Source organism: Stenella coeruleoalba, assembly GCF_951394435.1.
Source record: "Stenella coeruleoalba genome assembly, chromosome: 4".
In the NCBI taxonomy this organism is placed as follows: domain Eukaryota; kingdom Metazoa; phylum Chordata; class Mammalia; order Artiodactyla; family Delphinidae; genus Stenella; species Stenella coeruleoalba.
Window position 1 is genome coordinate 13,148,413 of NC_137149.1, and position 24,861 is coordinate 13,173,273.

A 24,861-nucleotide genomic window follows, 5' to 3' on the forward strand; every position below is an offset into this window, starting at 1 on the left:
ATTCTTAATATTTGTTGAGACATTTTTTATGGTACACTATGAGGATATGATTTTGGAAGCACTCCATGAGTTCTTGAAAAAATTTCTAGTACCATTTGGTCATTTCTTGTCCAAAAGGTAGGAATATTGGTGGTGATTAATATCTGAAAAGCTTTTAATAGTAATTTTAAATGTTTGCTTTAGTTTTTAGTGTATTTCTGATAGAATTCTTGTATTTCTCCTTAAAGGTTTCTACTTTTCTGTCTCATTTTAACTTTGTTATCTCAGGTTAAGTAAATATTCAACCATTGTCGTTTGGCAGTTATATGGTGGGTTAGATAAAGAGAGATGCATAACACATTTATAACATATCTTTCTTTATATGCTACTCACCAGACCCAGAAGTGTGATCTAACCTTATTATTAATATCTACATTAAAAATCATTTGGGAATCATATCATAGATGCAGAAAAAGCATTTGACAAAATACAGCACCCATTCATGATAAAAAAAAATCTCTCAGTAAACTAGGAACAAAGGGAAACTTCCTCAGTTTTGTAAAGAATATCTATAAAAAATCTACAGCTGTGGAACTGAAAGCTTTCCCACTAAGATCAGGAACAAGGCAAGGGTGTCCCCTCTCACCACCTCTTTTCAAGATCATACTGGAAGTACTAGCTAATGCAGTTTGACCCCCCCCCCCCAAAAAAAGGAAGTAAAAGGTATGCAGGTTGGGAAAGAAGAATTTGTTTTCAGATAACATGATTATCTATGTAAAAAGTCCAAAAGAATAAAAAACTAAAAACCCTGGAACAAAGAAGTGATTATAACAAGGTTGTAGGATACAAGGTTAATATACAAAAGTCAATTGCTTTCCTATATACCAGCAATAAACAAGTGGAATTTGAAATTGAAAACACAGTCTCATTTACACATTGTCATTTGCATTAGCACCCCCAAAATTAAGTAGTTAGGTGTAAATCTAACCAAATATATATGAGGAAAACTACAAAACTCTGATGAAAAACAGCAAAGAAGAACTAAATAAATGAGGATAGCCCATGTTCATGGATAAAAAGACTCAATATTGTCAAGATGTCTTTTCTTCCCAACTTGATCTATAGATTTAGTGCAATTCCAATTGAAATCCCACCAGGTTATTTTGTGGATATTAGCAAACTGATTCTAAAGTTTGAATGGAGAGGCAAAAGACCTAGAATAGTCAATACAACATTGAAGAAGAAGAACAAAGTCGGAGGACTGACACTGTACTGCACTTCAAGACTTACTTGAAACCTACAGTAACCAAGACAGGGTGATATCAGTGAAACAACAGACAAATAGATCAATGGAACAGAACCCAGAAATAGACCCACATGAATACAGTTAGCTGATCTTTGACAAAGGAGCAGAGGTAATACAATGGAGCAAAGATAGTCTTTTTTTAACAAATGGTGCTAGAACAATTAGGTATTCACGTGAATGAATCTGGATAGAGAACTTACATAAAAATTAATTCAAAATGGGTCACAGATCTAAATGTAAAATGCAAAACTATAAAACTCCTAGAAGATAACATAGGAGAAAAATCTAGATAATCTTGGGTTTGGCAATGAGCTTTTAGATACAACACCAAAGGTATGATCCATGAAAGAAACAACTGGTGAGTTGGACTTCATTAAAATTAAATTTTTCTGCTCTGTGAAAGACACTATCAAGAAAATGAAAATTGGGGCTTCCCTGGTGGCGCAGTGGTTGAGAGTCCGCCTGCCGATGCAGGGGACACGGGTTCGTGCCCCGGTCCGGGAAGATCCCACATGCCGCGGAGCGGCTGGGCCCATGAGCCATGGCCGCTGAGCCTGAGCGTCCGAAGCCTGTGCTCCGCAACGGGAGAGGCCACAACAGTGAGAGGTCCGCGTACCGCAAAAAAAAAAAAAAAAAAATTATAAAGAAAATGAAAATTGAAATCATATATTGGGAGAAAATATTTACAAAAAAAACCATATCTAATAAAGGACTATTACCCAAAATATACAAAGAATCCTTAAAACTCAACAGTAAGAAAACAACTGGATTTAAAAAATTGAGCCAAAGACCTTAACAGACACCTCACCAAAGATTTACAGATGACAAATAAGTAAATGAAAAGATACTCCAAATCCTATGTAAAAATGCAAATTAAAACAACAATGAGATACCACTCGTTACACCAAATAAGTGCCAGATATACCTATTACAATGGCCAAAATCCAGAACACTGACACCACCATATGCTGACAAAGAGCAATAGGAACTCTCATTCATTGCTGGTAGGAATGCAAAATGGTACAGCCACTTTTGAAGGGAGTTTGCTGTTGTCTTACAAAAGTAAATACACTCTTACCATAGGATCCGACAATTGCATTCCTCTGTATCTAGCCAAAGGAGTTGAAAACCTTATGTTCACAAAAAACGTGCACATGGATGTTTATATTATAGCAGGCTTTGTCATAATTGCCAAAACTTGGAAGCAACCAAGATGTCCTTCAGCTGGTGATGGATAAACAAACTGGTACATCCAAACAATAGAATATCATTCAGCACTTAAAAGAAATGAGTTACGTCACCATGAAAAGACACGGGGGAAACTTAAATGCATATCACTAAATTAAAGAAGCCAGTCTGAAAAGGTTACATAGTATATGATTCCAGCTATATGACATTCTGGAAAAGGCAAACTATGGAGACAGTTAAAAGATCAGTAGTTATAAGGGCTTAAGGAGGAGAGAGAGAGAGATGAATAAGTGTAGGCAAAGCATAGAAAATTTTAAGGACAGTGAAACTACTTTATATGATACTATAATGGTGGGTATATATCATTATAAATTTATCCAAACCCATAAAATGTACAATACCAAGAGTGAACTCTAATGAAAACTATCGCCTCTAGGTGATAATATTGTGTGATGTAGGTACATAAGTTTTAACAAATGTACCACTCCATCGTGGCATGTTGATAATGGGGAAGGCAATGTATGTATGGGGGCAGGAAGTGTAGGAGAAGTCTGTTAACTTCCCCTCAATTGCTGTGAACCTAAACTGCTCTTAAAAAATAGTCTATTCAAAAATTACATGAGGTGAGTTATGAACATAGGAGAAATCCCAAATTTCACACCAGAAAATTACCTTTTCATAGATTAGCAACTTATTGTATGAACATATTTAGAACATTAAAGTTATATTTCTTGGAGGGACCTTCAAGGTGGTGGAGGAGTAAGGCATGGAGATCACCTTCCTCCCCACAAATACATCAAAAATACATCTACATGTGGAACAACTCATACAGAACACCTACTGAACCTGGCAGAAGACCTCAGACTTCCCAAAAAGCAAGAAACTCCCAACGTACCTGGGTAGGGCAAAAACAGAAGAAAAAACAGAGTCAAAAGAATAGGGACAGTACCTGCACCTCTGGGAGGGAGCTGTGAAGGAGGAGAAGTTTCCACACACTAGGAAGCCCCCTCAGTGGTGGAGACGGGGAGTAGGCAGTGGGGAAGCTTCGGAGCCACAGAGGACAGCGCAGCAACAGGGATGCAGAGGACAAAGCGGAGAGATTTCCACACAGCGAAACCCTGCCAACCAGCAATGACCAGCCTGACAGGATTGTCTGCTCACCTGCCGGGGCAGGTGGAGGCTGGGAGCTGAGGCTCGGGCTTCAGAGGTCAGATACCAGGGAGAGGACTGGGGTTGGCTGTGTGAACACAGCCTGAAGGGGGCTAGTGCATCACAGCTAGCCGGGAGGGAGTCCAGGAAAAAGTCTGGACCTGCCTAAGAGGCAAGAGACCATTGTTTCGAGGTGTGCGGGGAGAGGGGCTTCAGATCACCGCCTAAACGAGCTCCAGAGATGGGTGCAAGCCGCGGCTATCAGCATGGACACCAGAGACAGGCATGATACGCTAAGGCTGCTACTACAGCCACCAAGAAGCCTGTGTGCAAGCACAGGTCACTATCCACACCTCCCCTCCCAGAAGCCTGTGCAGCCCGCCACCGCCAGGATCCCGTGATCCAGGGACAACCTCCCTGGGAAAACAAACGGCACACCTCAGGCTGTTGCAACGTCACAAGGGCCTCTACCACCACAGGCTCACCCCACATTCCGTATCCCTCCCTGCTCCTGGCCTGAGTGAGTCAGAGCCCCCGAATCAGCTGCTACTTTAACCCCATCCTGTCTGGGCAAAAAACATGTCAGAGGGCGACCTACATGCAGAGGCGGGGCCACACCCAAACCTGAACGTCAGGAGCTGTGCGAACAAAGAAGAGAAAGGGAACTTTCTCCCAGCAGCCTCAGGAGCAGCAGATTAAATCTCCACAATCAACTTGATGTACCTGCATCTGTGGAATACCTGAATAGACATCGAATCATCCCAAAATTGAGGCGGTGGACTTCGGGAGCAATTGTAGACTTGGGATTTGCTTTCTGCATCTAATTTGTCTCTAGTTTTATGTTTATCTTAGTTTAGCATTCAGAGCTTATTATCATTGCTAGATTTGTTTATTGATTTGGTTGCTCTCTTCCTTTATATGTGTGTGTGTGTGTGTGTGTGTGTATTTTCCTTTTTCTCTTTCCATGAATGTGTAGGTGCATGCTTCTTGGTGAGATTTTCTCTGTACAGCTTTGCTTTTACCATTTGTCCTAGAGTTCTATCTGTCCATTTTTTTTTTTTGGATAGTTCTTAGCGCTTGTTATCATTGGTGGATTTGTTTTTTGGATTGGTTCTCTTCTTTCTTTTTCTTTTATTACTTTTTTATTTTTTTGTTTTAAAAAATATTTTCCTTATGTTTTATTTTAATAACTTTATTTTATTTTATTTTATTTTTTCTTCCTTTTGTTCTCCCTTTTCTTCTGAGCCCTGTAGCTGACAGGGTCTTGGTGCTCAGGCTGGGTGTCAGGCCTGAGCCTCTGACGTGGGAGAGCTGAGGTCAACATTGGACCACCAGAGACCTCCTGGCCCCACGTAATATCAAATGTTGAAAGCTCTCCCAGAGATCTCCACCTCAACATAAGACCCAGCTCCACTCAACGACGAGCAAGCTACAGTGCTAGTCACCCTATGCCAAAAAACTTGCAAGAGAGGAACACAACCCCACACATTAGCAGGGAGGCTGCCTAAAATCATAAGTTCACAGAAACCCCAAAACATACAAATAGACATGGTCCTGCCCATGAGAAATGCAACATCCAGGCTCATCCGCCAGAACACAGGCACCAATCCCCTCCACCAGAAAGCCTACACAAGCCACTGAACCAACCTTACCCACTGGGAGCAGACACCAAAAACAACAGGAACTACAAACCTGCAGCCTGTGAAAAGGAGACCCCAAACGCAGTAAGTTAAGCAAAATGAGAAGACAGAGAAATTCACAGCAGATGAAGGAGCAACGTAAAAATCCACCAGACCAAACAAATGAAGAGAAAATAGGCAGTCTACCTGAAAAAGAATTCAGAGTAATGATAGTAAAGATGATCCAAAATCTTCAAAATAGAATGGAGAAAATACAAGAAACGTTTAACGAGGACCTAGAAGAACTAAACAGCAAACAGACAATGAGGAACAACACAATAAATGAAATTAAAAATTCTCTGGAAGGAATCAATAGCACAATAACTGAGGCAGAAGAACGGATAACTGACTTGAAAGATAAAAGAGTGGAAATAACTACTGCAGAACAAACTAAAGAATAAAGAATAAAAAGAATTGAGGACAGGATCACAGACATCTGGGACAACAGTAAATGCACGAACATTCGAATTTTAGGGGTGCCAGAAGAAGAAGAGAAAAATAAAGAGACTAAGAAAATATTTGAAGTGATTATAGTTGAAAGCTTTCCTAATATGGTAAAGGAAATAGTCAATCAAGTCCAGGAAAGGCAGAGTTCCATACAGGATACATCCAAGGCGAAACACGCCAAGACACATATTAATCAAACTGTCAAAAATTAAATACAAAGAAAAAATACTAAAAGAAGCAAGGGAAAATCAACAAATAACATACAAGGGAATCTCCATAAGGTGAACAGCTGATCTTTCAGCCAAAACTCTGCAAGCTAGAAGGGAGTGGCAGGACATATTTAAAGTGATGAAAGGGAAAAACCTACAACCAAGATTACTCTACCCAGCAAGGATCTCATTCAGATTTGACGGAGAAATTAAAACCTTTACAGCCAAGCGAAATTTAAGAGAGTTCAGCACCAGCAAACCAGCTTTACAACAAATGCTAAAGGAACTTCTCTAGGCAGGAAAAAGAAGACAAGGAAAATACCTACAATAACAAACTCAAAACAATTAAGAAAATGGTAATGGGAACATACATATCGAGGACTACCTTAAATGTAAATGGATTAAGTGCTCCAATCAAAACACATACTGCCCAAAAGGATAATAAAACAAGACCCGTATATATTCTGTCTACAGGAGACGCACTTCAGACCTAGGGACACATACAGACTGAAAGTGAGGAGATGGAAAAAGATATTCAATGCAAATGGAAATCAAAAGAAAGCTGGAGTAGCAATTCTCATATCAGACAAAATAGACTTTAAAATAAAGACTATTACAAGAGACAAAGACAGATGCTGCATAATGATCAAGGGATCAATCCAAGAAGAAGAAATAACAATTGTAAATATTTATGCACCCAAACATAGGAGCACCTCAATACATAAGGCAAATGCTAACAGCCATAAAAGGGGAAATTGACAGTAACACAATAATAGAAGGGTACTTTAACACCCCACTTTCAACAATGGATAGATCATCCAAAATGAAAATGATGAAACACAAGCTCTAAATGATACATTAAACACGATGGACTTAATTGACATTTACAGGACATTCCATCCAAAACCAACAAAATACACTTTCTTCTCAGGTGCTCATGGAACATTCTCCAGGATAGATCATATCTTGGGTCACACACAAATCAAGCCTTGCTAAACTGAAGAAAAGTGACATCATGTCAAGTATATCTTCAGACCACAACGCTATGAGACTAGATATCAATTACAGGAAAAAATCTGTAAAAAATACAAACACGTGGAGGGTAAACAATACGCTACTAAATAACCAAGAGATCACTGAAGAAATCAAAGAGAAAATAAAAAAATACCTAGAAACAAATAACAATAAAAACATGATGACCCAAATCCTATGGGATGCAACAAAAGCAGTTCTAAGAGGGACGTTTATATACCTCAACAAACAAGAAGCATCTCAAATAAACAACCTAACCTTACACCTAAAGCACTAAAAGAAGAACCAAAAAAAACCCAAAGTTACCAGAAGGAAAGAAATCATAAAGATCAGATCAGTAATAAATGAAAAGGAAAAGAAGCAAGCAATAGCAAAGATCAATAAATCTAAAGCTGGTTCTTTCAGAAGATAAATTGATAAACCATTAGCCAGACTCATCAAGAAAAAAAGGGAGAAGACTCAAATGAATAGAATTAGAAATGAAAAAGGAGAAGTAACAACTGACACTAGAAATACAAAACGATCATGAGAGACAACTACAAGCAACTGTATGCCAATAAAATGGACAACCTGGAGGAAGTGGACAAAGGCTTAGAAAAACACAGTCTTCCGAGACTAAACCAGGAAGAAAGAAAATATGAACAGACCAATCACAAGCACTGAAATTGAGACAGTGATTAAAAATCTTCCAACACACAAAAGCCCAGGACCAGATGGCTTCACAGGTGAATTCTATCAAATATTTAGAGAAGAGCTAATACCTGTCCTTATCAAACTCTTCCAAACTATCGCAGAGGGAGGAACACTCCCAAACACATTCTATGAGGCCACCATCACCCTGATACCAAAACCAGACAAAGTTGTCACACAGAGGGAAAACTCTAGGCCAATATCACTGATGAACATAGATGCAAAAATCCTCAACAAAATACTAGCAAACAGAATCCAACAGCACATTAAAAGGATCATACACCATGATCAAGTGGGGTTTATCCCAGGAATGCAAGGATTCTTCAATATACACAAATCAATCAATGTGTTACACCATATTAACAAATTGAAGGAGAAAAACCTTATCATCATCTCAATAGATTCAGAAAAAGCTTTTAACAGAATTCAACATCAGTTTATGTTAAAAACACTCCAGAAAGTAGACATAGAGGGAACTTAACTCGACATAATAAAGGCCATATATGACAAACCCAAAGCCAACATTGTTCTCAATGGTGAAAAACTGAAAGCATTTCCACTAAGATCAGGAACAAGACAAGGGTGCCCACTCTCACCACTATTATTCAACATAGTTTTGGAAGTTTTAGCCACAGCCATCAGAGAAGAAAAAGAAATAAAAGAAATCCTAATTGGAAAAGAAGAAGTAAAGCTGTCACTGTTTGCAGATGACATGATACCATACACAGAGAATCCTAAAGATTCTACCAGTAATCTACTAGAGCTAATCAATGAATTTGGTAAAATAACAGGATACAAAATTAATGCACAAAAATCTCTTGCATTCCTATACACTAATGATGAAAAATCTGAAAGAGAAATTAAGGAAACACTCCCATTTGCCATTGCAACAAAAAGAATAAAATACCTAGGAGTAAACCTATCTAAGGAGACAAAAGACCTGTATGCGGAAAACTGTAAGACACTGATGGAAAAAAATTAAAGATGATAAAAACTGATGGAGTGATATACCATGTTTTTTTTTTTTACATCTTTATTGGAGTATAATTGCTTTACAATGGTGTGTTCGTTTCTGCTTTATAACAAAGTGAATCCGTTATACATATACATACGTTCCCATATCTCTTTCCTCTTGCATCACCCTCCCTCCCAACCTCCCTATCCCACCCCTCTAGGTGGTCACAAAGCACTGAGCTGATCTCCCTGTGCTGTGCAGCTGCTTCCCACTAGCTATCTATTTTATGTTTGTAGTGTATATATGTCCATGCCACTCTCTCACTTTGTCACAGCCTACGCTTCCCTCTCCCCATATCCGCAAGTCCATTCTCTAGTAGGTCTGTGTCTTTATTCCTGTCTTACCGCTAGGTTCGTCATGAATTTTTTTTTTCTTATTCCATATATATGTGTCAGCATACGGTATTTGTCTTTCTCTTTCTGACTTACTTCACTCTGTATGACAGACTGTAGGTCCATCCACCGCCTTATAAATAGTTCAATTTTGTTTCTTTTTATGGCTGAGTAATATTGCATTGTATGTATGTGCCACGTCTTCTTTATCCATTCATCCAATAATGGACACTTAGGTTGTTTCCATCTCCTGCCTATTGTAAATAGAGCTGCAATGAGCATTTTGGTACATGACTCTTTTTGAATTATGGTTTTCTCAGGGTATATGCCTAGTAGTGGGATTGCTGGGTCATATGGTAGTTCTATTTGCAGTTTTTTAAGGAACCTCCATACTGTTCTCCATAGTGGCTGTACCAATTCACATTCCCACCAACAGTGCAAGAGAGTTCCCTTTTCTCCACACCCTCTCCAGCATTATTGTATGTAGATTTTTTGATGATGGCCATTCTGACTGGTGTGAGATGATATCTCATTGTAGTTTTGATTTGCATTTCTCTAATGATTAATGACGTTGAGCATTCTTTCCAGTGTTTGTTGGCAGTCTGCATATCTTCTTTGGAGAAATGTCTATTTAGGTCTCTGCCCATTTTTGGATTGGGTTGTTTGTTTTTTTGTTATTGAGCTGCATGAGCTGCTTGTAAATTTTGGAGATTAATCCTTTGTCAGATGCTTCATTTGCAAATATTTTCTCCCATTCTGAGGGTTGTCTTTTGGTCTTCTTTATGGTTTCCTTTGCTGTGTAAAAGCTTAGCAGTTTCATTAGGTCCCGTTTATTTTTATTTCCATTTCTCTAGGAGGTGGGTCAAAAAGGATCTTGCTGTGATTTATGTCATAGAGTGTTCTGCCTATGTTTTCCTCTAAGAGTTTGATAGTGTCTGGCCTTACATTTAGGTCTTTAATCCATTTTGAGCTTATTATTGTGTATGGTGTTAGGGAGTGATCTAATCTCATACTTCTAGATGTACCTGTCCAGTTTTCCCAGCACCACTTATTGAAGAGGCTGTCCTTTCTCCACTGTACATTCCTGCCTCCTTTATCAAGGATAAGGTGACCATATATGCGTGGATTCATCTCTGGGCTTTCTATCCTGTTCCATTGATCTATATTTCTGTTTCTGTGCCAGTATCATACTGTCTTGATTACTGTAGCTTTGTTGTATAATCTGAAGTCAGGGAGCCTGATTCCTCCAGCTCCGTTTTTCGTTTTCAAGATTGTTTTGGCTATTCGCGGTCTTTTGTGTTTCCATACAAATTGTGAAATTTTTTGTTGTAGTTCTGTGAGAAATGCCATTGGTAGTTTGATAGGGATTGCATTCAATCTGTAGATTGCTTTGGGTAGTAGAGTCGTTTTCACAGTGTTGATTCTTCCAATCCAGGAACATGGTATATCTCTCCATCTATTTGTGTCGTCCTTAATTTCTTTCATCAGTGTTATAATTTTCTGCATACAGCTCTTTTGTCTCCTTAGGTAGGTTTATTCGTAGATATTTTATTCTTTTTGTTGCAGTGGTAAATGGGAGTGTTTTCTTGATTTCACTTTCAGATTTTTCATCATTAGTGTATAGGAATGCAAGAGATTTCTGTGCATTAATTTTGTATCCTGCTACTTTACCAAATTCATTGATTAGCTCTAGTAGTTTTCTGGTACCATTTTTAGGATTCTCTATGTATAGTATCATGTCATCTGCAAACAGTGACAGCTTTACTTCTTCTTTTCCGATTTGGATTCCTTTTATTTCCTTTTCTTCTCTGATGGCTGTGGAAAACTTCCAAAACTATGTTTTATAAGAGTGGTGAGAGTGGGCAACTTTGTCTTGTTCCTAATGTTAGTGGAAATGCTTTCAGTTTTTCACCACTGAGGACGATGTTGGCTTTGGGTTTGTCATATATGGCCTTTATTGTGTTGAGGAAAGTTCCCTCTATGCCTACTTTCTGCAGGGTTTTTATCATAAATGGGTGTTGAATTTTGTCGAAAGCTTTCTCTGCATCTATTGAGATGACCATATGGTTTTTCTCTTCAGTTTGTTAATATGGTGTATCACATTGATTGATTTGCATGTATTGAAGAATCCTTGCATTCCTGGAATAAACCCCACTTGATCATGGTGTATGATCCTTTTAATGTGCTGTTGGATTCTGTTTGCTAGTATTTTGTTGAGGATTTTTGCATCTATGTTCATCAGTGATATTGGCCTGTACTTTTCTTTCTTGGTGACATCCTTGTCTGGTTTTGGTATCAGGGTGATGGTGGCCTCGTGGAATGAGTTTGGGAGTGTTCCTCCCTCTGCTGTATTTTGGAACAGTTTGATAAGGATAGGCGTTAGCTCTTCTCTAAATGTTTGATAGAATTCGCCTGTGAAGCCGTGTGGTCCTGGGCTTTTGTTTGTTGGATGATTTTTAATCACAGTTTCAATTTCAGTGCTTGTGATTGGTCTGTTCATATTTTCTCTTTCTTCCTGATTCGGTCTTGGCAGATTTTGCATTTTTAAGGATTTGTCCATTTCTTCCAGGTGGTCCATTTTACTGGTATACAGTTGCTTGTAGTAATCTCTCATGATCTTTTGTATTTCTGCAGTGTCAGTTGTTACTTCTCCTTTTACATTTCTAATTCTATTGATTTGAGTCTTCTCCCTTTTTTTCTTGATGAGTCTGGCTAATTGTTGATCAATTTTGTTTTTCTTCTCAGAGAACCAGCTTTTACTTTTATTGATCTTTGGTATCATTTCCTTCATTTCTTTTTCATTTATTTTTGATCTGATCTTTATGATTTCTTTCCTTCTTCTAACTTTGGGGTTTTTTTTGTTCTTCTTTCTCTAATTGCTTTAGGTGCAAGTTTAGGTTGTTTGTTCGAGATATTTCCTGTTTCTTAAGGTAGGATTGTATTGCTATAAACTTCCCTCTTAAAACTGCTTTTGCTGCATCCCATAGGTTTTGGGTCGTTGTGTCTCCATTGTCATTTGTTTCTAGGTATGTTTTGATTTCCTCTTTGATTTCCTCAGTGATCACTTTCTTATTAAGTAGTGTATTGTTTTGCCTCCATGTGTTTGTATTTTTTACAGGTCTTTTCCTGTAATTGATATCTAGTCTCATAGCATTGTGGTCAGAAAATATACTTGATACACTTTCAGTTTTCTTAAATTTACCAAGGCTTCATTTGTGACCCATGATATGATCTATCCTGGAGAAGGTTCCATGAGCACTTGAGAAAAATGTGCATTCTCTTGTTTGGGGGCAGAATGTCCTATAAATATCAATTAAGTCCATCTTGTTTAATGTATTATTTAAAGCTTGTGTTTCCCTATTTATTTTCATTTTGGATGATCTGTCTATTGGTGAAAGTGAGGTGTTAAAGTCTGCTACTATGAATGTGTTACTGTCGATTTCCCCTTTTATGGCTGTTAGTATTTGCCTTATGTATTGAGGTGCTCCTATGTTGGGTGCATAAATATTTACAATTGTTATATCTTCTTCTTGGATCAATCCCTTGATCATTAGGTAGTGTCCTTCTTTGTCTCTTGTAATAGTCTTTATTTTAAAGTCTATTTTATCTGATATGAGAATTTTACTCCAGCTTTCTTTTGGTTTCCTTTTTCATGGAATATCTTTTTCCATCCCCTCACTTTCAGTGTGTATGTGTCCCTAGGTCTGAAGTGTGTGTCTTGTAGACAGCATATATATAGGTCTTGTTTTTGTATCCATTCAGCCAGTCTGTGTCTTTTGGTGGGAGCATTTAATCCATTTACATTTAAGGTAATTATCAATATGTATTTTCCTATTCCCATGAGAAAATGGGAAGAAACAATTAAGAAAAATTGTGTTGGGTTTGTTATTATAGGTCTTTTCCTTTTCTTGTGTTTCTTGCCTAGACAAGATCCTTTAGCATTTGTTGTAAAGGTGGTTTGGTGGTGCTGAACTCTCTCAGCTTCTGCTTGTCTGTAAAGGTTTTCATTTCTCCATCAAATCTGTATGAAATCCTTGCTGGGTAGAGTAATCTTGGTTGTAGGTTTTTCTCCTTCATCACTTTAAATATGTCCTGCCAGTCCCTTCTGGCTTGCAGAATTTCTGCTGAAAGATCAGCTGTTAACCTTATGGGGATTCCCTTGTGTGTTATTTGTTGTTTTTCCCTTGCTGCCTTTAATATGTTTTCTTTGTATTTAATTTTTGATAGTTTGAGTAGTATGTGTCTTGGCGTGTTTCTCCATGGATTTATCCTGTATGGGAATCTCTGTGCTTCTTGGACTTGATTAACTATTTCCTTTCCCATATTAGGGAAGTTTTCAACTGTAATCTCTTCAAATATTTTCTCAGTCCCTTTCTTTTTCTCTTCTTCTTCTGGAACCCCTATAATTCGAATGTTCGTGCATTTAATGTTGTCCCAGAGGTCTGTGAGACTGTCCTCAGTTCTTTTCATTTTTTTTTCTTTATTCTGCTCTTCAGTAGTTAATTCCACTAGTTTAGCTTCCACTTATCTGTTCTTTTGCCTCAGTTATTCTGCTATTGATCCCTTCTAGAGTATGTTTAATTTCATTTATTGTTTTGTTCATCATTGCTTGTTTCCTCTTTATTCTTCTTGGTCCTTGTTAAATGTTTCTTGCATTTTGTCTATTCTATTTCCAAGATTTTGGATCATCTTTACTATCATTATTCTGAGTTCTTTTTCAGGTAGACTGCCTTTTTCCTCATTTGTTAGGTCTGGTGGGTTTTAACTTGCTCCTTCATCTGCTGTGTGCTTTTGTGTCTTCTCATTTTTCTTATCTTACTGTGTTTGGGGTCTCCTTTTTGCAGGCTGCAGGTTCGTAGTTCCCGTATTTTTTGATGTCTGTCCCCAGTGGCTAAGGTTGTTTCAGTGGGTTGTGTAGGCTTGCTGGTGGAGGGGACTAGTGCCTGTGTTCTGGTGGATGAGGCTGGGTCTTGTCTTTCTGGTGGGCAGGTCCACGTCTGGTGGTGTGTTTTGGGGTGTCTGTGGCCTTATTATGATTTGGGGCAGCCTCTCTGCTAATGGGTGGGGTTGTGTTCCTGTCTTGCTAGTTGTTTGGCATAGGGTGTCCAGCACTGTAGCTTGCTGGTCGTTGAGTGAAGCTGGGTGTTGGTGTTGAGATGGAGATCTGTGCGAGATTTTTGCCGTTTGATACTTTGTGGAGCTGGGAGGTCTCTTGTGGACAAGTGTCCTGAAATTGGCTCTCCCACCTCAGAGGCACAGCACTGACTCCTGGCTGCAGCACAAAGAGCCTTTCATCCACACGGCTCAGAATAAAAGGGAGAACAAGTAGAAAGAAAGAAAGGAAGGGAGGGAGGGAGGGAGGGAGGAAGGAAGGAAGGAAGATAAAGAAAGAAGATTAAAGAAAATAAAATAAAGTAAGGTAAAATTTTAAAAAAAGCAAAAACAAATGGACAGATAGAACCCTAGGGCAAATGGTGAAAGCAAAGCTATACAGACGAAATCTCACACAGAAGCATACACATACACACCCAGAAAAAGAGGAAAAGAGGAAAAAATAATAAATCTTGCTCTCAACGTCCACCTCCTCAATTTGGGGTGATTCGTTGTCTATTCAGGTATTTCACAGATGCAGGGTACATCAAGTTGATTGTGGAGATTTAATCCGCTGCTTCTGAGGCTGCTGGGAGAGATTTCCCTTTCTCTTCTTTGTTCACACAGCTCCCGGTGTTCAGCGTCGGATTTGGCCCTGCCTCTGTGTGTAGGTTGCCGGAGGGCATCAGTTCTTCGCTCAGACAGGACAGGGTTAAAGGAGCCGTTGATTCGGGGGCCCTGGCTCACTCAGGCTGGGGGGAGAGGGGGATACAGAGTGCGGGGCGAGCCTGCGGCGGCAGAGGCCAGCGTGACGTTGCACCAGCCTGAGGCGCACCGTGTGTTCTCCCGTTGTCCCTGGATCATGGGACCCTGGCAGTGGCGGGCTGCACAGGCTCCCCGGAAGGGAATTGTGGAGAGTGACCTGTGCTTGCACACAGGGTTTTTGGTGGCGGCAGCAGCAGCCTTAGCATCTAATGCCCCTCTCTGGGGTCCGTGCTGGTAGCCGCGGCTCGCGCCCGTTTCTGGAGCTCCTTTAAGCAGCGCTCTTAATCCCCTCTCCTCGCGCACCAGGAAACAAAGAGGGAAGAAAAAGTCTCTTGCCTCTTCGGCAGGTCCAGACTTTTCCCTGGACTCCCTCCCGGCTAGCCGTGGTGCCCTAACCCCTTCAGGCTGTGTTCACGGCGCCAGTCCTCTCCCTCTGCTCTGACCAGAGCCCGAGCCTCAGCTCTCTGCCCGGCGTGCCCCAGTGGGTGAGCAGACAAGCCTCTCGGGCTGGTGAGTGCTGGTCGGCACCGATCCTCTGCAGGAATCTCCCCGCTTTGCCCTCTGCACCCCTGTTGCTGTGCTCTCCTCCGTGGTTCCAAAGATTTCCCCCTCTGCCACTTGCAGTCTCCACCCGGTAAGGGGCTTCCTAGTGTATGGAAACCTTTCCTTCCACTGGTGCAGGTCCCTCCCACTGGTGCAGGTCCCGTCCCACTGGTGCAGGTCCCTCCCACTGGTGCAGCTCCCTCCCACTGGTGCAGGTCCCTCCCACTGGTGCAGGTCCCTCCCACTGGTGCAGGTCCCGTCCCTGTTCTTTTGTTTCTGTTTATTCTTTTTTCTTTTTTTGTTTTGTTTTTCTTTTTTTTTTGCGTTATGCAGGCCTCTCACTGCTGTGGCCTCTCCCGTTGCGGAGCACAGGCTCCGGACGCGCAGGCTCAGCGGCCATGGCTCATGGGCCCAGCCGCTCCACGGCATGTGGGATCTTCCCGGACCGGGGCACAAACCCGTATCCCCTGCATCGGCAGGCGGACTCTCAACCACTGCGCCACCAGGGAAGCCCTATTCTTTTTTCTTTTGCCCTACCCAGGTACGTGGGGAGTTTCTTGCCTTTTTGGAGGTCTGAGGTCTTCTTCCAGCATTCAGTAGGTGTTCTGTAGGAGTTGTTCCATATGTAGATATATTTCTGATGCATCTTGATGAAGAATGCTGCGATGTGATGATCCAACTTTAGTATTCTTAATCTTTAGTGTACTTCTCTGCAAGGACTGCAAGCCTTGATGACTCATTGGTTACAAGAAAAAGCCAGACATTGAAAACCAATGCAATATTGTTGCATTTGAATATTAACGTTTTCAAACACAGACTACTGAAGATATGTTTTCTGACTATAGGTTCTTCACTGGATAAACACCTCTGTGGCATGCTATTCAAGCCACCTTGGGTGTCGGGAAAGGAGCCTTCCGCTGCTCCTGCCAGATGTACTGTGGTCATATCCTGAGGCCTCTGGGTATGGTTCTGGGTAGGGATAACAGTGCCAGATGTTGACAGAGGCTCACGTCCTTGCGAAAGATCTGCTAGTGTTGGAGGGTCTTCGGCAGAGGCGAGGGATGGCTGTGGCTCACCGTGTGGACAAGGACACTGGCAGCAGAAGTTCTGGGAAGTACTCCTTGGCGTGAGCCCTCCCAGAGTCTCGATATACCATGTTCTTGGACTGGAAGAATCAACATTGTGAAAATGACTCTACTACCCCAAGCAATCTACAGATTGAATGCAATCCCTGTCCAAGTACCAATGGCATTTTTCACAGAACTAGAACAGAAAGTTTCACAATGTGTATGGAAATAGAAAAGACCCCGAATAGCCAAAGCAATCTTGAGAAAGGAAAACAGAGCTGGAGGTCTTAGGCTTCCTGACTTCAGACTATAGTACAAAGCTACAGTAAAGAAGACAGTATGGTACTGGCACAAAAACAGAAGTATAGATCAATGGAACAGGGTAGAATGCCCAGAGATAAACCCACGTACATATGATCACCTTATCTTTGATAAAGATAATATACGGTGGAGAAGACAACCTCTTCAATAAGTGGTGCTGGGAAAACTGGACAGCTACATGTAAAAGAATGAAATTAGAACACTCCCTAACACCATACACAAAAATAAACTCAAAATGGATTAAAGACCTAAATGTTAGGACAGACACTATAAAACTCTTAGAGGAAAATATAGGCAGAACACTCTATGACATAGATCACAGCAAGATCCTTTTTGACCCACCTCCTAGAGGAATGGAAATAAAAGCAAAAATAAACAAATGGGACCTAATGAAACTTCAAAACTTTTGCACAGCAAAGGAAACCATAAACAAGACGAAAAGACAACCCTCAGAATGGGAGAAAATATTTGCCAATGAAGCAGCTGATGAATGATTAATCTCCAGAATATACAAGCAGTTCATCACCTCAATACCAAAAAACAACCCAATCCAAAAATGGGCAGAAGACCTAAATAGACATTTCTCCAAAGAAGATGTACAGCTTGCCAACAAGTACATAAAAGGATGCTCAACATCACTCATCATTAGAGAAATGTAAATCAAAACTACAATGAGGGGTCACCTCAGACCAGTCAGAATGGCCATCATCAAAAAATCTAGAAACAATAAACCCTGGAGAGGGTGTGGAGAAAGGGGAACACTCTTGCACTGTTGGTGGGAATGTAAATTGATACAGCCACTATGGAGAACAGTATGGAGGTTCCTTAAAAAAGTACAAATAGAACTACCATATGACCCAGCAATCCTACTACTGTGCACTTACCCTGAGGAAAGCATAATTCAAAAAGGTTCATGTAGCACAATATTGATTGCAGCACTATTTACAATAGCCAGGACGTGGACGCAACCTAAGTGTCCATTGACAGATGAATGGATAATGAAGATGTGGCACATATATACAATGGAATGTTACTCAGCCATAAAAAGAAACAAAATTGAGTTATTTGTAGTGAGGTGAATGAATGTAGAGACTGTCATACAGAGTGAAGTATGTCAGAAAGAGAAAAATTAATACCATATGCTAACTCATATATATGGAATCTAAAAAATAAAATAAACATGGTTCTGAAGAACCTAGGGTCAGGACAGGAATAAAGATACAGCCTTAGAGAATGGACTTGAGGACACGGGGAGGGGAAAGGGTAAGCTGGGATGAAGTGAGAGAGTGGCATGGACATATATACACCACCAAACGTAAAATAGATAGCTAGTGGGAAGCAGCCACATAGCACAGGGAGATCACCTTGGTGCTCTGTGTTCACCTAGAGGGGTGGAATAGGAAGAGTGGGAGGGAAACGCAAGAGGGAGGGGATATGGGGATATATGTATATGTATAGCTGATTCACCTTGTTATACAGCAGAAACTAACACACCACTGTAAAGCAGTTACACTCCAATAAAGATGTTAAAAAATATAAAGTTATATATCTTATACACTAACAGTTCTATCTTAGATTATCTTAGATTAATCTTAGATTATCTTAGATTAATAATCTTATTTACAACATAGGTTTAAAGATCTTCATTATAATCAGAGTTCATTAATTTGGGATCATAATTTAGAAGCTTATTTTGAACTTGAAAAACAGGTTGTTATATAGTATTTCTGTAAAATAAAGTTATGATAAAGATAATTGAATATTAGCACTGTACTGTCAGCAAAGCAGGTTCATCCAGCGCATAATAGTAGAAAATAACCACACCCATTCTCAAAAATAGAGAAAAACAAATAGCTGTGAAGAGCCAGTCGTTATAATGATTGTTCTTAGTTTTAGTTTCATTTGCAAAATTTTACATTTATTGAGTATTGATATGCTTGTTTGATTTTTACTGATTAAAACCTTTCGAGTCAGAAATGTTTTATGTTCATGTTAATGAAACATTTTTACTGTGTCTACTGGCTGCTTATAAGTTTTGCAAAAGAAAATTAACTGTTCTAGAATTTCTATACCCATGCATCTTTTAGGCCATAGGTTATCCTATGGTGTTGTGTCACTGTCTAGTTCTATGTTACCTTTTAAAATATGTGGTAAGAGTATATGAAAAGGAAAACTGTAATATGAGAAAGGGGTCTCATTTATTTTTTTCTCCCCAGAATCCCTCAGCCTCTGTTTTCCATCTAGTATGTTTACTTAGAACTTCTTGGCGTTCTATGCCAGAGGTGATCTCTGAAATCCTGAGATAGGTAGTTCTTTAAAGATTTGAGTTTTTCGTTTTTGTTTTTTTCCCCTAATAATCAATATGGTCCTGCTATACAAATAGGGTAAGTGTGGTATTCTTATTATGAACATATCATCTTCCTTCTGTTTTTCCCCATTTTTCTTAAGGTTTTACAAATATATTTATTTACCACATGATTTGAATTTATAGGAGTGTGCTGAAAAACAAGGCCAAATTGAACGAGGCATTAGGGAGAAAAAAGCAGTGGAAGAAGAACTAGAAAAGGTAAAGGGAAAAAGGAAAAAATAACTACCTAAAACCCAACTGCAAGTATTCAGCATTACTGTCTGCTTTCATCATACTATCTACTAGCAACCCCTATATTATAAGTATTCTCCTGGTGAGTGCTTTTATTTGCTTGGAATATTTTCAGAATCTGCATTTAAGTACTGGTATTGCCTGTATACATTTCTTAACAAGAGTGGCCACATTATTTGAACTTTTTACTTAAAGGTATAAATTTTACAAAGTAACTGTATTCCTTGCTTAGACCTCATCCCAATATTAAATTTTATTTTGTCTTCTTTTTAAATTTTCTGCCAACTCTTATTGGGTGTAGGCCATCTATAAATATAAAAAGTATATATAACCAAAAAAATTATAAAATGCTATGATTTTTACCTTTTTAAAAACACAGAGTTTTAATCACAGTTAGGAAAGAATATTTACCCCAGTGACATTTGAGAACGAATATTGCAAGAAGTCTATAGTTTGAAATTTACTTCTTACTTAGATAACTCTTTTTATTTAGCAGTAAATATCCCACTCTTTTAAAATACCTTGGGGAGAAAAAGAGCTAAATTTGATTCAGCAAATCAAATTGTGTTTTAGGTGCTGCATTAGGAACTTTCATAGAGAGGTTAAGTAATTTACCCAATGTTAAAAAAATAGTAAATGGTAGAGTCAGAGTTTGATTTTCAAAGAAGAGCTGTGTGTTATAAAAAACATGTTATATCTGTATTATTGATATAAAAGATTATGACAACATCAGATAATAAAAGAGTAATTTACAAAGGAGAATATAGTATATAATCCCATTTGTGGGGGAAGAAAAAAAGAAATATACATATTATGTTCAGGGTAGGCCATTCATGGTCACCACTCCTACAAGGTTGATCCCTTCTGAGTTTCCCTCTGTTATGGAATAGGGCTAGGTCCCATTTAGATTGGACCTGCCATCAGGGTTTGGGATGAATTTTTTTAATATCACATGGCATAGGTTAAGGAATAGGCTTTATTGGGGAAATGTAAAACCTACAAGACTAAAGGCAACAGGTAAAGAGAAGTCACAGCTTTCTCTTCTCCCACTGTTCCACAGACAAGTATGCTATAGTCAAAATACTGCTGGTCCTGCAGTATAGGTCTGTATTTTAGTAGCAGGACATTGACATTTTGATACTCTGTCTTTTTGTAGAGCAGGAGTGACAAAGCAGTCTTGTCAGTGGGAGAAAACACAGGTTACTTGGCCAAGCATTCTGGATTGGAGGGTACCTGTGTGTAGGGTGTGTCTGAAAATGTGAACTGCCTAGCACCTGGAGACCTTGCAGTTCATGGGATGCTACAGCCTCTCTGTCATAGGTGGAAGCCCAGTCTCACAGGAAGCAGAGCTTGAATACAACCACTTCTGCTAGGGAAGGGGAAACCCCCATTTCAGCTAGATCGTTGTCTGGTTAACCTAGAGATTCTGGACTCATCACTTTCAGATAGTTCTACTCATTGCACCACAGTATGTGTCTGTACTTTTGAATATTGCAATACAGAATTGTCTTAAAAGTGGTCATCAAAGAATCAAAGCAGTTGTCTCCAAGTGGTAACATTTAGAGTATTTTTTTAATTTCAGCTATTTTATATTTCTTTCTAGCATTTATTAAAACTATTTGAATGGTATAATGAGCCTGAATAATTTCAAAAAATAAGCAATTACTTTATATGTCAGTTTTCAGCATTTTATTTTGTAAATGTGAAACAACCAAAATTAATTATTGATATATTCTGATGTTATAATGGGACAGATGAACACATGATCATGAGTTTTTATTTCTCATCATTTATTTCAGTTTCTAAACTGTATAATTTCTTAAGATAATTTCCTTGTGCAAAGTAATATACATACAAGCCTCTTCTGCAGATTTACCTTGAAGGCAGAATAAATGAAAATGATTACAGAAAACTAGAAGAAATGCACCAAAGATGCCTGGTTGCAGAACGTTCAAAAGATGATCTTCAGCTAAGACTTAAGACAGCAGAAAATAAAATCAAACAACTTGAAATAAAGTAAGTTATTCTTTTGGATTTTCAGAATTCATACAATTTTTGAGATTTTTTAGTTTTTATAGGACTCATAATTATATCTTATGTTGAAAAAAGACGTTTTAGCACCAAATAGAATTTCTTTTCAAGATTATTTTTGAAAACTAATTTCTTCAGGAAGAAAAGATACAGTACTGTACCATTTTATTTTAAGTTTCTTGTTTCTGGCAGTTAAATAGGATGTTCATAAGATCATTTTTTTCATACTAACTATGCAGCTATTACAGTAGCTTGCTTATAATTATTGCTTTTATACTCAGTTTAGAGGTATTGAATATTCAGTAATAATCCATCATTTGTATTTATTACATTGTCTATTAAAATGATAAATTTATAATCTGGCCTATCCATTCTGAATATTTCTCTACCTTTTCCCCCCAGAGTATTACTTATTATAGTAAAACTTACTTAAGTTGAATGAAGTTTTGATCTCTGTTACAGAATATGTTTAATAGTTATTTTAAAAGAGGAATGATAGCAGCAGTATGGCAGAATAGGAGGTCCCCACCCCATGTCTCTCTACAGAAACAAATATTTGGCAGGCATCCATAGACAAAAATGCCTTTGTGGGAGCACTGGAATCCAGGTAGGAGGTTGCAAAGCCTTAGTGGAGCCCAAAAATGAGGAGGCAGGCCTGCACACTAGTGGCAGGCCCTCCAACTGTGGTCCCATCTATGAACCCAAAGCAGCCCCATCTTCCTGTGGACTTGGCTCCAGCCCTCCTTGCCCAGTCCCGCACCTAGCCCCTTCCCAAGGAACCCTTATAGGTACTCTCAGTAATAGGCCTGCCAACCTCAGACCTGGCTGTAGCCGCCAAAGCATTCCCATTACCCAGCTCCAGTTCCACTCTCCTGCAGCCTGAACATAATGCTGCCCATCCGGGAACCAGCCCAGTAACCTCACGGGAGCACTAATGGACCCATTGGAAGCCACACCTGACTGTGCCCCTGGTAACAAGTCTGCCAGTGACAGACCAGACTGCACACCCAACAAAAGCCACAAGACATGGATCCAGCCCTGTTCTACCACAGTTTGAGGCAGTCTTACATGGCCAGGGATTCACCCAAGGGACCCAGCAGAAGCCACTCTTGTAGATGCCCCCATTACAGGCCTCAGACCTGACTGTGATCCCTGAAACAATCTGTGACACAGCTCTAGTCCCACCCTACCACAGTCCAGAAGCAGTTCTGCCTGCCCATAGGCCAGCCCAGTGAACATGACAGGAGCACCTTAGAATCCTAACAGACACAACACCTGACTGCACCCCTGGTTACAGGTCTGCCAACCATGGACCTGGCAACAACCACATGACATGGTTTCAGTCCCGCTTAGCTGTGATCCCAGAGGCAGTCCCATCAGTTCTGAGACAAGACAGGAGAAGGTCTTTAGCTGCCAAAACCAGTCTAAAGACTGGAAGAGGAGTCTGCTCCTTCACATGCACAGATAGCAACAAAGAATCAAGCAAACATGACACCACCAAAGAAAACTAATAAGGCTCTAGCAATCAATGCAAAACAAATGGAGATCCATGAACTTCTAGAAAAAAAATTAAAAATAATTGTCTTAAGGAGCTTAATGAACACAGATGGTCAACTACATGAAATCAGGAGAACAATACATTAACAAAATAAGACGTTTAACAAAGAAATTGAAACTATAAAAGAACCAATCAGAAATCCTAGAGCTGAAGAATACAGTGATTGAACTCAAAAATTCAACAGAGAGCTTTATCAGCAGACTTGGTCATGCAGAAGAAAAATCGGCAAACTCAAAGACTGGTCATTTGAAATCATGCAGTGAGAAGAAAAGAAAAAAGAATGAAAAAAGAGTGAGGATAACCTACATGATTTATGGAACATCTTGAAGCGAATCAGTATCCACATTATGAAAATCCTGGAAGGAGCAAAGAATGAGAAAGGGGTAGAAAGTTTATTTAAAGAAATAATAACAGAAAACTTCCCAGATCTGGGGACAGTAATGAATATCCAGATCCATGATGACCAAAGAACAACAAATAGAGTGAACATCAAGAGCTTCATTTGACACATTATAATCAAAATGTCAAAAGTCAAAGAAAAAATTTGAAAACAGGAAGAGAAAAGGGACTCATCACATACAAGGGACTCCCTCAACCCCTGCATAAAACTATCAATGGATTTCTCAGAAGAAATCTTGCAGGCCAAGAGAGAGTGGCATAATATATTCAAAGTGCTGAAAGAAAAAACTAGGAACCAAGAATACTATACTCAGCAAAGCTCTCCATCAGAAACAAAGTAGAGATAAAAACTTTCCCAGAAAAAAAGAGATCAAAAGGAAGTTCATCACACTAGACTTACTGTACAAGAAATAATAAAGGGAGTTTTTCAAGTTGAAATGAAAGGACACTAATTAGCAACGTAAAAACAAAGTATAAACCTTTAGTCGTAAAGATAAGTATATAGTCAAATTCAGAATACTCTAACACTGTAATGGTGGTACATAACACTTTTAACTCTGGTATAGAAGTTAAAAGATAAATTTTTTGAATAACAGTAGGTACAATAATGTGTCAATGGATATACAGTATAAAAAGATGTAAATTATACATCAGTAACATAAAATGTGAGAGAGCAGAGAAATAAAATTGTAGAGATTGTTATGTGATTGAAGTTAAGTTGTTACCAGGTTAAAATAGACTAACTCTAAGATGTTTCATGTAAGCCTCATGCCAATCACAAAGAAAAAATGTGTAATAGGTACACAAACGATAAGAGAATGAAAGCATAGTACAAAAATCAACAAGAAGACAACAAAATAGTAATAAAGGAACCAAGGAACTACAAAACAGAAAACAATTAACAATATGGCAATAGTTATGTCCTTACCTATTAATAGTGACTTTTAATGTAAGTGGATTAAATTCTCCAATCAAAATACATAGAGAGGCTCAATGGATTAAAAATCAAGTTCCAACTATGCACTGCCTACCAGGGACTGATTTTTAAATATGAGGAAACACATAGACTAACAGTTACAGGATGGCAAAAGATAGTCCATGCAAATGGGTACCCAAAAGATAGCAGGGTGTCTTATATCAGACAAAGTAGACTTTAAGTAAAAAACTGTCACAGGACCAAAGATGGTCATTTTATAATGATAAAAGGGTTAATTTGTCAAGAGAAAATAGCAATCATAACACTATATGCAGTCAACATCGGAGCACCTAAGTATAATAAAGCAAATATTAACAACTGAAGGGAGAAATAGAGAGCAAACAATGATACTAAGGAACTTTAATACCTCACTTTCAACAATAGGTAGATCATCCAGACAGAAAATCAATAAGAAAACAGCACATTTGAGCAATGCTAAAGAACAAATAGACCTAACAACATTCTATACAACAGCAACACAGTAC

At 39.0% G+C, this 24,861-nt stretch overlaps 1 protein-coding gene across 2 annotated transcripts in view; it reads left to right on the forward strand.

The window, feature by feature from the left end:
• Positions 1 to 24,861, forward strand: part of SCLT1 (sodium channel and clathrin linker 1) — a 256,303-nt gene that overhangs the window by 151,598 nt on the left and 79,844 nt on the right. For both annotated transcript variants that reach the window (XM_079919329.1, XM_079919328.1), the window contains 2 exons: positions 19,305 to 19,379; positions 21,283 to 21,428. In XM_079919329.1, the coding sequence (XP_079775455.1) occupies positions 19,305 to 19,379; positions 21,283 to 21,428 (221 nt within the window). The remainder of the gene's footprint in view (positions 1 to 19,304; positions 19,380 to 21,282; positions 21,429 to 24,861) is intronic.